The following is a 14,319-nucleotide window of genomic DNA, read 5'->3' on the forward strand; positions in this document are numbered from 1 at the left end:
CATACCGATCACTCACATATGCTTAAATAGTCTGTTAAGACTATACCAGACGAGTGCGACTGGTTGCTTGATGTTGTAGTGCTTGGTTAAACCGGCGCAAAATAGACTTAGCATATTGACGTGATGGATAGGCAGATGGACGATTGCACATGGCTTTAATCTAGCACTGGGAAAGTTGATGTAGTTATCCTGACTAGAAAGAGAATGCCGACCATGCGTGGTTTGTGAGACGATTATAGTGTAGAGATCACTAACTGTATATTCTATGTGGTATAAAATAAATTCTATTTTATGTTTGATTGTTCTCTTAATTCGCGGAACTAGCCGTGAACTTTTCAATTTTAAAAGAAGGAAAAATAGATAAATATTTTTTTATTAATTTTTTTTCTAAAATGTTTCGATTTTCTTAAATGTTCTAATCAATAAGTTCCAAGAATGGCCGCTTTGGTTAACAGCTCGACTTGCAAAATAAAGATCTAGCGGTGCAGACCCCCCGCAATATCCAACGAAACCTTTCCATGCTGGACCGAGCGCTTTGAATGTGTGCCGCTTTAGCACTCCACTACAGGTAAATTCCGGGAGCGGTAGATTTTGTTACAGCAGTCCCCACAATAGAGTCGAAGCCAGCGACTAAATACCTAGTATTGACGCTAGACTCGAAGATGAACTTTTTCTGCATCAGGAGTTTAGTTTCAAGCCGGCTAAAGGCAAATGTTGGGGGTCATGCCTAATAGCAACAATTGCCTTCTCATGGGAGCAGTGCATTTCGTTCTGTTCTACGGTGGAGAGGTATGAGTTGATGCCCCTAACAAGGAGTATCGAAGGGGTTGCGATATTACAGACTGGACTGCCCACAAAGCAGGCAGTGATCTTGTGACATTCGCCGTCCTCCTTACCAAGGAACATAAGAAATATCTACAGGCGCAAGGGAGAAAGGAAACTTTTTTGAGAAAATGAGTCAAGAGGCAAATAAATTGTGCGGCTTCTCAGAAGCTTCGGTTCGTTATTAGACCGAAAACACGGCAAGAGTGATCATTTCTTTATCCAGCTTCCACGCGGGCACGGAGTGTTGCGGTATTACCCACACATAATGTGTAAGGCAAGATCCTCATTTTGTGTAGACTCCTAGAAAGTTTTATAAGATCTATTAGCAACTCAATGCAGACATAAGGGAATTCTTTCCGGACATTGTCGCAGAGATAATGAGGAGCGCAAGGAAGTGTTGCGGTGAGCTGGATTGGTGGAAGGAACGGATAGCAATCACTTAATTTGTAATATTCCTAAATTTTCCATAATTAAGCCCATCATTTTTACATGTCATTTGAAAACTAACATAATCAGGCAACTGTTATCAATTTTGCAGGTTTGTAAGTTTAAAGTACCGTGATATACAAAACATGATGATATAAAACACAATACTGCCAAGTTTGATGAAAATCCCACTATTACTGACAAATTTATAGTAACTGAAAATGGTTCAAAACATTGAATCTCAATATCACATTAAAGTGAGTAGGCTGACATATTAAATACATTACAAGCTACGTGGAAATGGAACAGTTCTATACTTAAGTGTTCTGAGAAAAATACACTGAACATTTCGTATTTGAAGCGCCGAGCTCCCGGTTTTCGAGTTGCTATGATTTAAGGATACCAAGGAGGGGTAAGAGCTCCAAAAGATGTGTTTCTTAAAGATTTTTTTTTATTTCCTCATTTTAGTTTCGCGTTCACCAAACTGCATAATGTCACGAGATATCCCATTTTGCATTTCAGGTGCTGATGTAGTCCCATCCATTGGCTAGAGGAAACGTGATAAATATTTTTAATGACGTAGGGCGGACTGTAGTGCACAAAAGGACTTCTCAATATCCGAGCCCGACAAGCATAGAAGCGTGCAAGCGCATGTCGACGGGACACTTCAGTGTAGCTCCAGTATTTCCGGGGGGGCTTTAACGGTTTCGCCATCTCTTTAGATTTTCCGAGATACCTCTGCCCTCTTCGTCGACCTTGACCAGCTCGCACAAATCACATTAGTCATTACATAATTCTTATGTTTTGCTAACACTGCGGAAGTTGAATCTTATTTAAAACTTCTCAAAACCCATAATGCTTTTGAGAGGACTGCCCATAGTAACTCATATGAGTAGTGGGGGAGCGAGTTGTCAGATATATATCCATCGTAAAAAAGCTTTCCACAAAAATATTAAAGATTTTTCAATTACCCCCTCACTGGTTAAATAAAGAACTGATGGACCTGGTTACTTAATCGAGGCGATAAAAAGTAGCTTATTCGGAGACTGGGTATAAAGGACACAAGAGACCACGGTTCGTAATATTTTTGCCTAGTCTGAATATTCCGATTTTGGAATTGGTTTTCAGTCTGCTTGCAGGAGGAAGCTGACCTTCATTAATTTTTACATTGAATACCTAAAAAATTTGGGCCTTCCTTTTTGCTGTTTTGGTCTATCGTATTCTCAGATGGATTTGACACCATATCCAGATTAAAAGAGAAGAAAACATCTTCCATTTACTATTGACGGAATGAAGACACGTGCGAGTAGGTATATTTTGGAAAAAAAGACTACACCATAGAGTGTTTCCTCAATTTTTATCATACCTAAGTGTCGAATTTTCGATACGTAAATGCAAACAGATATAGGATTATCGCCAGCTTATAAACAAACATCTTAAATCAAAATACAACTATTCATACCTTATTGTGTGGTAAAACAATAAACGCTCCGCCACCAGCTGATTCAACAATAATAGCTAAAAATTTAGGATTGACTGCACAAAATGTCGAGTCCCAACTGCTTTTTGATACACGTATGTTATCGTAGCATTGTTCACGTTTCAATGCCTGACCGTAGACATGACGAAATTTTGAACTCCGCACAACCCGAAACGACATCGTTTATTGCCCGAGTAACTGCTTTGATGAAATATGAAATGAAAGAAAGTAATAATGAACAAATTCCATTAGATATAATTATAGACTGCATTCTTAAGGAGTGATTAACCGAAGCAAGTGTTGTTAATAAACTTTACGAACATGTACATGTCTAAATAGTGTCTAACAGCAAATTTCATTCATTCATACAACCATTCACTCTTAAGGCTAATAGTACGTGATAATTATTAGGTACATTGTGTGAAACAAGTCTTCAATGCATATTTGCATGTTGAAGATGTTCTACTTTAAGAACAAATTGAAAGTGGCAAATGTAGACTCACATTCAAATTGCATTCCTTATGCATTTGAGCATTAATTTTCGAATGAGCTTAGTAACGAAAAATAAGGTGATTCCGTAGTTTATGACCGTCGGTTATCTTTAGGTTCACTGTCCAAACTGCTGTGGGTATAAGTGTCTCCGATTTTCATATCAAATGTCCCAGGAAGTTCGTTGCCAGACAAGATTGCGACAAGAAGACCAGAAACTAATGATAACGAGCAGCATTAGCTATCTAGTTCTGAGCCGTCGTAAATAATATATGTATGTCTTTCAGTGCAATTATTAACTTATGCGTCATTTCTTTCAATTTAGAGTACGAAAACGCCATTTCATTGCAAGAACTGCGCTTGACATGCACTACCGACATCAGCTACAAAATTATCTTTGATGCTCCCATCCATTCTTGATGCGGCAGCGAATTGTCGTCAATGCAACAATTACGTGTCTTCGTTAATTATAAAAACTTTACATCGTCAATTGTTCACGATTTCACTTTTGATACATTTTATAGCACTATTTTATAGAGCTGATATCATGTAGATGCTATGCATTTTCTCGTGATAACAATGTAGATTAATTTATGCTACAGAAACGAATCTAGTGGATGGTAATTGAGTGAAAATGATACTATTAGATTGTTGCAAATGAAATGGCCGTTTTGGTACTAAAATTTAAAACGACTGTAAAGCTTACAAAAATTTATTTATTTAATCAAAATAGGTGCCAATCGATTCAAAACACTTCTCCCAGCGAGATTCAATAGCATGTATGCCAGTTTCGTAGAAGTCCAACTGTCGGGTGTTGATAAATTCGTCGAAGGCAGTTTTGACAGCCTCTTTGTACCTAAATTGTTTTTCCGCCAAAAAAATTATCCAAATGCTTAAAAAGTGGTAGTCGATTGGCGAAAAGTCCGGTGAATATGGTGAATGAGGCAAATTCTCATACTGCAATTCATTGAACTTTTGAACCGTTGTTCTGGATATATGAGACCGTGCATTGCCGTGAAGGATTATCACACTATCTCTGTTGACCAATCTCGGCCGTTGAATACTCAATTTTTGCCGTATTTCCTCGAGTTGGGCACAGTATTTCTGTGCATTTATCATTTCTCCAGGTGCCAATAAAGAATAGTGGATAACTGCAGCTGTAGACCACCAAACAGTCACCATTACCTTCTTCGGATGGATGCTGGGTTTCGGCATACACTTCGGTGGCTCATCAGCATCTAGGCATTGCGCTGATCGGCAACGATTGTCGTATAATATCCACTTTTCATCACATGGCACTACTCCGTGCAAAAAGGGATTGCTTCTGTTGCGGGAGAGTAAAGAACTGCAAATGTACATTCGAAGCGCCATGTTTTGCTCCGTAAGGGCTTGCGGTACCCATTTTCACTTTTCCAAGTTGTTGCAAGTGCCGGGAAACTGTCGAATAGTGTACGCCCAGTTTCTCTGCAATGTCTCTCACAGGCTGACGTGTGTCGGATTCGTCTAGCACACGCAGCTCGTCGTTATCAATCGATGGTCCTGGATGCCCACGTGGCTCACTTTGAAGGTTTACGTCGCCTGACCGGAATTTTTCGAACCACCGCAGTGTGGTTCGTTCGCTTACCGTTACCTTCGCTTCAAACGCGCTGTTAATGTTCCTGGTCGCCTCTGCCGCTTTATGACCAAGTTTGAACTCATACATAAAAAGTATACGTTTTTGGCTCTTTTCCATCCTTTTTAAGGTTTTGTTTGAAACAAAACCTTATTAGAATCGTGTCGGTGCCTGTCTGTCTGTCTGTCACACCCGATTTATTCGGAAACGGCTGGACCGATTGTCATGAAAGTTGGTGAGAGTATGTAATTTGGTGTTCCCTTTACATGCAGTAAGGGTCGCCATTTTGTGTTAAGCTTAAGAGGGGCTCCCCATACAATTGAATGGAGGGTGCAAATTTTTTTTTCACAAAATGTAGCCATGTGGGGTATCAAATGAAAGGTCTCGATTAGTACCTTTCGAAACTGGTTCAATATTTGATATTGGGTGAAACATAGGGGAGTGACGGCTCAAAATATGACCCCCAAAAAGTGTAATAATAGTATATTTCCACATTTTAGTAATTTACCCGGCAACCCCCTTATGTTCATCCCAGAAATACAAAATTTGGCATGCGTGCAATGAAGAACATAATGCACAATTTGGTCAAGTTCGAAGAAAATCCAACTATTATTAAAAAAGTTATAGGGAGTAAAATTTCACCATTTTTTGTGAATTTCGTGCACTCTACAAACTGCATGACGTCATCATCACATATCAATTCGTCAATACCACAACGAAATGAGTTTTTATGAATGGGTCGGAAAGAATTATTTTGTTTTAGTTTTTTAGTCATTTCTATATGAATATCAATTACTCCAACCAGATATGTGTGTATGTAGGTATATAGTATATGCGTGCTAATAAACTTTGCGGGTAGTGCCTAATTCAGATAGATATATTTGTACATTAAACCAACCGTATTTAATATACGTACTATATATGTACATATGTATGCTTTTGTGCACGAAGTAAATCGGAAATATGGTTTGGAAAAATATGAAGGAATATGTTTAATTTGTAGCTATATACGGATAGAAAAATGTGCGTTGAAGTTTCTTACATAAGATGAACACAAGACCTTTATACCCGAAGCGCGAGTTTCCGGTATTCCGACTTGTTTCCTTTTCATTCACTGTTATTACAACGATGGTCAAAACTGAAATGACTTCTTCATTAAATGTAGGCGTATTTATACTTCATTATCCGACACCAACAGCACCAACTGGTGGTGGTTTGAGAGCAAAATCGCAGCTAAATTCACTTGATTGCCAAATCGGCCATTTCATATGCAACAACCTATGTATTTGCTGCTTTTTATTACATCTGCGTGCAGGTTGTTTCCATATAAGGAAATCACATTCAGAAATTTATACATTCATCATCGTCTGGAATTGCGGAAATTCAACATTTTATTTTTCGAGCTACATTATGCCTCCAGAAACCCCTACATCTGCATTTTATAGGAAATGATTTCAAGTGACGATTTCAAGAAAAAAATCCCCTGAAATGCTGGCTATCCTTCTATTGGGGTGAACCAAGCGTTTTTAACCATATTATAAAATGACTTTGAAATACCGTATTAAAACTAACTGACCGAGAGCAAAGAAGAATAACGATGAGATCTAAGTGCGATAATAAGGACACGATAACAAATATAGTCAGACAAGCGAGTAGCGATGCGCAACGTAAATTGTCACTTTCATTGAAAGGTTTCTGCTTCTACGATTAATTTATAATGCGAACTGCCCCACGTTTACAACGAACGCTGTGTAGCGTTATGCTGAGAAATGCTGATCTTGAAAATATGTAATTTAACTCTGCGAAATATGTATGTAAGCGTTGTCGCATAAAATAGACCTACTAAGAAACAAGCATTGCTCGTAAAGCATGTTGCAGTAAATTTATGTTTGAAACTTACATGTGTATACATATGCAAGCATGAGTCTTATTCTAGTTACATGAGGGTTACAAAGCACGGATTTTTGTCGACATTTGTGTTTTTATTTAACGTTATAGCAAACGAATTCATTGTAATCTCGTTTATGAAAAATTGACTCCTATCTTACAATACAGATATTATACTAAAGGCAAAAACGTAATGATAATGAGTTTTTATAATGCATCCCTTATTTGCGCTTTATCAAACGTTCATCCGTCTTTCAGTGTGCATCTGAACTTGCATTATTAAATGTAAGCATGTTTATGTCATTATCTTTTCCGGTTATGCTTTCTTCAGTTCACTTTTCCTTATAAGAATGAAGCGAGTCGGAATCAGAACTGAAATCAAAAGAAAGCAAAAGCCTCCACTAACATATTCATCTCAGATACATACTATTGTGTAACATTCCAATTGAATTTGTTTACATGGAATAAACAGAAATGTGTAAATTTAGTCATGATGCTAGCTGGGATTTGCTCGGTTACATGAAATGTAAATATTGTAATTTTCTGAGCACGGTGGCGCTAATGATGATTCTCAGCTTTCTGAATATCAAAATGCTTATTGAATTGCTCAGATTGCTTTATACATAGGGAGATATTTAGAAATGTATGATACGCCCATTTTTTTGAAAGTCAATTTTTAAAATTTGACATTCTTGCCATACTTTTTATGCAAAATGATTATAATTTCTATTTATTCCTTGTTTCCTGGATGAAGATGTAGATACAAAAATGTTGATCTGAAATAATAAAAAACTTGTTTCTTTTTCGTTGGGGTATATCTACACAACACAACAACAAGACTTGTTAGCACTGATGAAGAGAACAAGTGGTTCCCGAAATATCGGTATTTACAAGAATAAATATCTACACCATCGAAAAAGAAACAACAAGTTTTTTATTATTTCAGATAATTAATCATTGGAAACACCGCATAATTACACTCACAAAAAGGTTGAGTTTTCAGGGTATATAGAAAAGGGTGCATTTTAAACAGGGAGAGGGAAAGTAGGAGGCCCCTCTTTTCATTCCCCATTCAAGCTCGTAGCAGTCAAAATGTATGACACCTCAAAGCGTGGTTTTTGGATTTTTCAATATGATCGTGGTAAAGTTTCAATTTTCAACCTTACTTCCCACTACCTGCCACCTCCACCTTCTCAAAAAATTCTGCCGCTTCAAATGGGAAGTATCTTCATATTACCACGGTAAAGTTTGAATTATCAACACCGCTCCGTAAGGGGATGTGTAGGGAGGATATTCAGGAGAAAGCGGAAGATTCTACCACTAGTCCTTCTAAAAACTTACCTGCCGTAAAAAGCTACGACTCCCCTAAAAAGGGCTATTTTCATGTTATTAATTAGCTTATTGTTAGGACAATTATCGCCGCAAATTACGAGGGGGGTTGGAGATTGGATCCCTCAAACTCTATTTTATACCACGAGGAGGCTTTAACGGTAAGACTTGAAACATCGTCTCATCGTATGGCACCCATTTTCCTTTTTCCTGTATTTATCTCGTGACACCTGAGTCAAATCAAATTAATGATTTAACAAACGAAATGAACTTTTTAACAAATGAAGTTAATGGTTTTAGAATGTAAAATAAAAATATTTAAAAAAAAAATTAACCATTTTTCAAGACAAATTAACGACCTGTCGAGTGAAATTTACGATCGATGAAATAAAAACAATCCTAAACTGATTAACAGTTATATAAATAAAACTCCGAAGTAGAAGTCCCAAGCCCGGTTGTGAAAGGAAGAGGGACGGATAGCTTCAGTCTGAATGGCTATACGCCACCGCAGCGTTTCAGCGGGTAGGTGAGCAAGGTGCAGGAATTTTGTAGTCATGCAGATTACTCACTGAGGAAGTCATCACCACCCGGGCAGTTAGATATAAAATATAAATTAAACAAGTCGGGAAATTAGAAGCTGGTGGCTTCAGATATAAAAGGACAGACAATAAACCGACCTTAATAAGGTTTTATTCTACACAAAACCTGAGAGTGAGAAATTTAAGGTTCAGTACGGCTAACAGACGAGAATCATCTGATTTGGTGACTGAGTCAGGCTTCCGTTATGGACAGCACGGGGTCGAACGGCGGTTCGAGGTCACGATGATCAGGAGCGTGGCTCCGCATGCTGCAGCATAATCTGTGGTGATCATTCCAACAGGTTCGTGTAGGCAGCGGATGAAGTGGACTGAGGAGTACGAAAAAAAGGCGGGGGTAGGTACAACTTCTTACCGCACGTTGTTGTACCATTGATTCGTCGGATGTTTTCCGCAATACGCGCATGTGGCTGTGCAGCGAGTCGCAGATCAGTACCGATTCATTACTCGCCCCGACATAATTGCGGCTATCATCAGGGAACGTGTTCGACTGGAGATCATCGCGGAAACTGATGTCCGAGAATCGGTGGGGATAGAGGCGGCGGCATCAATAACACCACGCCGCACTGCAGGCAACAGTTTTAGTACACATTGAAGTATTCTTTTTCACGGTCCGGCTGAAGTCTCCGCTGAGGATCGGGACGAATTCCAAAGAGCGGGTATGGAATTTTCAGAAATGGATTCTTTGCATAAAGCAGGTATTCCTAAGCCTTATGCATATCTTAATTCAATGATGATGAGATTTCATCTCGACTGTGTGCTGATATGTCCCTACTGTAACTACAATCACTTGTATATTGTGATGCAGTTGCGTCTGTCAGATTACACGGTCAGAAGATCCGTTTTCGAGTTATTGATTTGAGTGATCGAAGAAATCCACAATGGAAAATTCGTCTAGAACGCCGGCGGACTCACTAAGGCAAAAATGCAACTTACGCGAGGAACCAGTGCGGATTTTTTCATATCTCTCAAAAATCCTAACAGTATCCAGACAGTACAGTTTTCGATAACGAAAGCGAGAGAGTATTGGAGTGGACTTTGAGGTTACCCGCTCAGCATGTTGAGTGGATTACTGTTGAAAGAACCCGCCTGGCCACTACGCCTTGTATGAATTTTGCGGAGGTTGCTGAAGAGGGGTTGCCATAAACAGCTCGAAGAACTGGAGGGCTCCTGGTCTGAATCGTGTGTAGAATTTCGGGTATAAGAAATTTGGTTGGCACATAGCATAAATCAGGTCATTAGTCAACCCTAGAAATTTCCCTACTTCCACACTGCAGGTATTACCTACCTTATCCCTATAAAGGAGACAGTGCAGGACCCCGCGGACACAAGACCGATTACTTGCTTACAACCCTCTATAAATTTATAACGTCCATTATTAGTGGAGGGGTCAATGCGCATGTTGGCGCTAACTCGGGACGTCAAAGAAGTTTGGCTTCTCGACACAGCTATTGTACGTAAATCCCTCACGGCTTCCCTGTGTGGGACTCTTACACAGTCGGGTTCAAAGCATGCAGAAGTACACCATTCTGCATACGTGCTTGATATTGCGGGGAGTTCATGACGGATTCTTCCATCAACCTACCACCGGGCACCACCACCAGAGTCTCTTCATCTTTTAAGCAGTTAGGATCGTCCGAGCCTAAATACTTGGCTAGTATTAGAGATTGTGACAACTCGGGAATATAAACGATTATTCATCTAAGCTGAAACCCCTTGGAAAGTCTTTCTTCGAAATAAAGGCGCATGCAAGTGAAGACTTAGAAGATAATTGGCGAGAACATATACTCAAGGACCTAATCAGGAATTGCAGGTGTATCACCAGATTGATCTAATCTTCATATGGATATGATGATGCAGTTACCGAATGCGGTGGTTGGAGGCGAATTACACTAAGATTTGTTTGAAATATTGAAAAATGTAAAGGGAAATAACATTTTCAAGTTTGAAAATGCATTGTTGTTAGTATTTATAAGAACTAGACATTTCTGACCGCTGACTTGGGTGAAAAAATGGTTAACTTGTTTTGAAACATAATTATTTTCATTTGTGAACGCATTCAATGCATTTGCAAAAGAGTTAATTTCATTTATTAAAATGTTAACTTTATTTGTGGAAGCGTTAATTTGATATGTTTAAGCGTTCATTTAATTTGCCGAATAGTGAATTTGTCTTCCAAATGGTATATAGAAGGCGATCATCATCTACAAGCGAGGGGCGGAAGGATATGTCGAGTAGAAAATGGAAAATAACAGGAGTTTTCAAGCTGGAACAAAGGAGATCCACGAATAAGCACACAAGTCCATATGTCAACAGATAAATAGATGGCCAAAATACCTAAAGAGTTTACGGCATTAGCCATTAAGCTCCCGAATATCAGAAGTACAAACCTTCACCTTTAAAAAAATATTTGTATTTTTAATCTAACATAAAGTTTCCTTCGTGGTCTATTACATACTGCTAAAAGTCTGTTAAAAAAACAAAATCGACTTTTCGTAAAACTGTGATGACTTCAATGAGAACAAATCCCTTATTTTATTGTCCAAGTTTCGGATGAAGCGGATTGCGGAGAGTTGGACCAACTGCTGGCCACCTATCTTCGCAAGTTTTCTCTGAGGGAGCGTAAGAATGTGAGGTATAATGCAGTCATGATGAAATCTGACGTTAACTCTGTTCACCAGGAATGAAAAGTTTTTCCTTCTACACTGTCTCGAGACGTTCTAAGGCATTCACATATGTCAGCTCCACTAAAAAGGAAGGAAGAATTTTTGCGGAATATCGATCAAGTGACTAGGTTTAGTCCGTTAAGTATTCTAAAGAGAACGTTCCTTCGCGGCACACATATACCTACATAAGTGGATGGCATTGCCTTAAAGAGAGTTCCTTGATCGCTCTTTGGGTCATCGAACCACATGATGCCAACATGCTAAAAAGACAAATGCTCCTCAGTAGGCAACTTCACCATTAATGGAACGACGAAAATGTAGCGATATTAGCCACATGCTTTCACTCAGCGTAGTGGGATTGACTCGCCTGAAATGAGTTTGCCAATTTTCTCTATCGTAAGTTTTATCCGTCAATTGTCAACTACCTGTCAAGCTATTCTTGCTAATTCTGTTAAAAATGACCCATTGATGATCAGAAACGTCTGTAAGTTTTAACAATAGTCAATTCAAATCTCTTTCTTCCTTCCCAGAAAGCCTCCTATTTTCCAGTTAAAATGAAGGCTCCATAACCTGGATAGAGGCTCATTTCACAATGAGAATGCGAGAATTATTTCCTAACGCAGACATTTCTTGTAAATCACCGTCTCAAAAAATTCTGCTTCTAAATTTTCTAGTGAAATAATTTTAATAACCGCAAATGTTGAGCTGTTGCGTGTGAACCGCACTTCTGATGCTGACTGAGCATTTACTTTTGAAATATTAGTTGTCAAGTCAGATACAGTATATGTAGCAATCGTAATGCAACGCTGATTACTTTACGTTTTTGGTATATTGAAATGGTCATAGGAGTAATTCTAGCGCACTCAGCAAAATAACTGTCATACATTACAGTAACCTAACCAGATTCCTTATTCCTTCTAGAAATTGTAGAGCTGACGGGTCCTTTTCGCTGGTTTATACATATTTAAAAGATTAATCAGCACAGATTTTCTTTTTATCTTTTATAAATTAAATGTATCTTAGGGTCACTGGGAAGTTATCTGTAAGTCAATTATGCTCAATTTTCTTGATGTTCGTATGAAACGAAATTTAGTGATTCATAAGATAAAATCGTTATTCTAGATTTATGTAATTTGAAACAGATTTATCCATGTATTTATGAACTGTTACTGCTACTTTGGGAATGAGGAAGAATTGTAATCCATTCTAGGCAAATGGGTATGGAAGTAAGTTTTTATATAGGACATCATCGGGTTGCCTAATGGGCCACACCTTAAAAATATACGCAAAGTGTTTGTCGTAAAAGACGACTAAAAGTAATAGAAATCCCAGCAACCTATAAAATAGAAACTATCTTGCTGTCGGGTCGTTAGCAGCGGCATCTGATCTCCTGAAGATGAGGGTTCTTATGATATCTAGAATTTGCGCACACTCCTCCACAACAGTATCGGCGTTAAAAAAAGTTGTTAAGAACGACCTCGAAAGGGGTCATTATCTAATGGTTGCGTATCTTCCCTTCTGTGTGGGGACTATCAGAAGCATGGAGGCGAATCGATGAATGTAAGGAGTCGAGAACTTATTGATCCCTGCGAACGGGGTGTGTATGAATAGAACTTCGGTTACTGTGCTGCATAACGTATGTCGTAACGAAAGGAATTCCAGTCAGCCTTGACGGTATCGCGGCAAAATTGTTCGTTTCAGCCCCTGTAGTTTCTGGAGAGTTACTGATTCACTTAGGCGGTAATCCTGTGAATCTAGGATCTTTCCAAGAGAATGGAAGAGGCAGATTATCGTTAGGATCCCGAAGGACTTCAGCCTTAACCGCGACAATATAACTCCTCGAAAGCATGATAGACAGAAGGTAGACTAGTTCTTGTTCTGAATACCTTAGCAGTGACAGCATTAAGGCCCTTCCCCATTCCACTTGCACTTTTATCGATCGATTTTAGCTTTCGACAGATTTATCTGGGAGGGTATCTGGAATGCTCTACGCTAAAGGTTCGTTCTGGTAAAATTAATAATGGTTATCAAAGCGACACATGATGGGGTAAAATGTCACGTCGAGGAATTTGAAGTCCAAACGGGTTGCATTTTGTTATCGATATTTCTTCTTCTCATTATCAGTGATATGTTTTTTCCTCGTTATCAGTGAGTTCCTTCATGCTGCTTTGACGGGGTTTAATGGACGATATCATCTTTCTTTCGACATCTTAAGTGCACTGATGACATATGCTTGCTCTCCCCCCAAATTATTGAGCTAGCGCAAATGGTTCTGGATTTAGAGAAGGAAGTAAGCAGTGTCCGCCTGAAAATAAATACCAACAAAACTTTACTTTCTATTTGTAACCATGGGCAGGGGGCGTCGAACAATTTGTGAATCTAGTAGCTCCTTCTGCTGGCGGCGATAGCTATTCTAACACAAGCAGGTGTTTCTTTCTGTTCTACTATAAGATATAGCACATGAGAAGCGTTACCTGAAAAATCGAAGCTTTCATTAACTCTGCCTGGGTTGTTTTATCGGATTGCTCTGCCCTGAAATTGTGAAAGGGCGACAACTCCATTGCAGGTTGTGCCATGCGGCAGTGGAGATAGAGTGTAAGCTTCCCGGAAAGTCGTGGAAGGGAGCTGATACATAACTTAGTAGCGCTTTCTATGGTTGCTCAAGAGTTCTTATTTGTACTGTATTGTATATTTTGTAGAAAATTATCGTCGCTTGGAATCGCAGTTTTAGTCATTCAAAATGCACTTTTCGCTAGTACTGCTAAAAGTCAACCAAGCGAATGAAGCCTAAATCTAACATTGGTACAGAAGCCGCTGAAATGGAGCCGGATTCAGGCGGCTGTTTGTCGGGCCTTTACACAAGGAAGACTTCTCCTTTCAATTCACCTAGTCGCATGTGAAACTAGCTCTGGCAGAGCTTTTTTTTTCTGTAGTAGATTTTCAACTATATTGTTTTCTGGTCTCCTAATTATAGAGGAATAATTTACTTTTTTCATGCTTTGAGTTTTA

At 38.9% G+C, this 14,319-nt stretch overlaps 1 protein-coding gene across 3 annotated transcripts in view; it reads right to left on the reverse strand.

Moving 5' to 3' along the window:
• The window catches only part of LOC119653533 (coronin-6), a 60,445-nt gene that overhangs the window by 24,112 nt on the left and 22,014 nt on the right, over positions 1 to 14,319 (reverse strand). For 2 of the 3 annotated variants that reach the window (XM_038058213.1, XM_038058229.1), the window contains exon 2: positions 2,714 to 2,929. In XM_038058213.1, the coding sequence (XP_037914141.1) occupies positions 2,714 to 2,911 (198 nt within the window). In that variant the 5' untranslated portion in view covers positions 2,912 to 2,929. Of the gene's footprint in view, positions 1 to 2,713; positions 2,933 to 14,319 lie in introns of all 3 variants that reach the window. The other variant, XM_038058221.1, reaches the window with a different exon arrangement.

Source organism: Hermetia illucens, chromosome 1, assembly GCF_905115235.1.
Source record: "Hermetia illucens chromosome 1, iHerIll2.2.curated.20191125, whole genome shotgun sequence".
Taxonomy (NCBI): domain Eukaryota; kingdom Metazoa; phylum Arthropoda; class Insecta; order Diptera; family Stratiomyidae; genus Hermetia; species Hermetia illucens.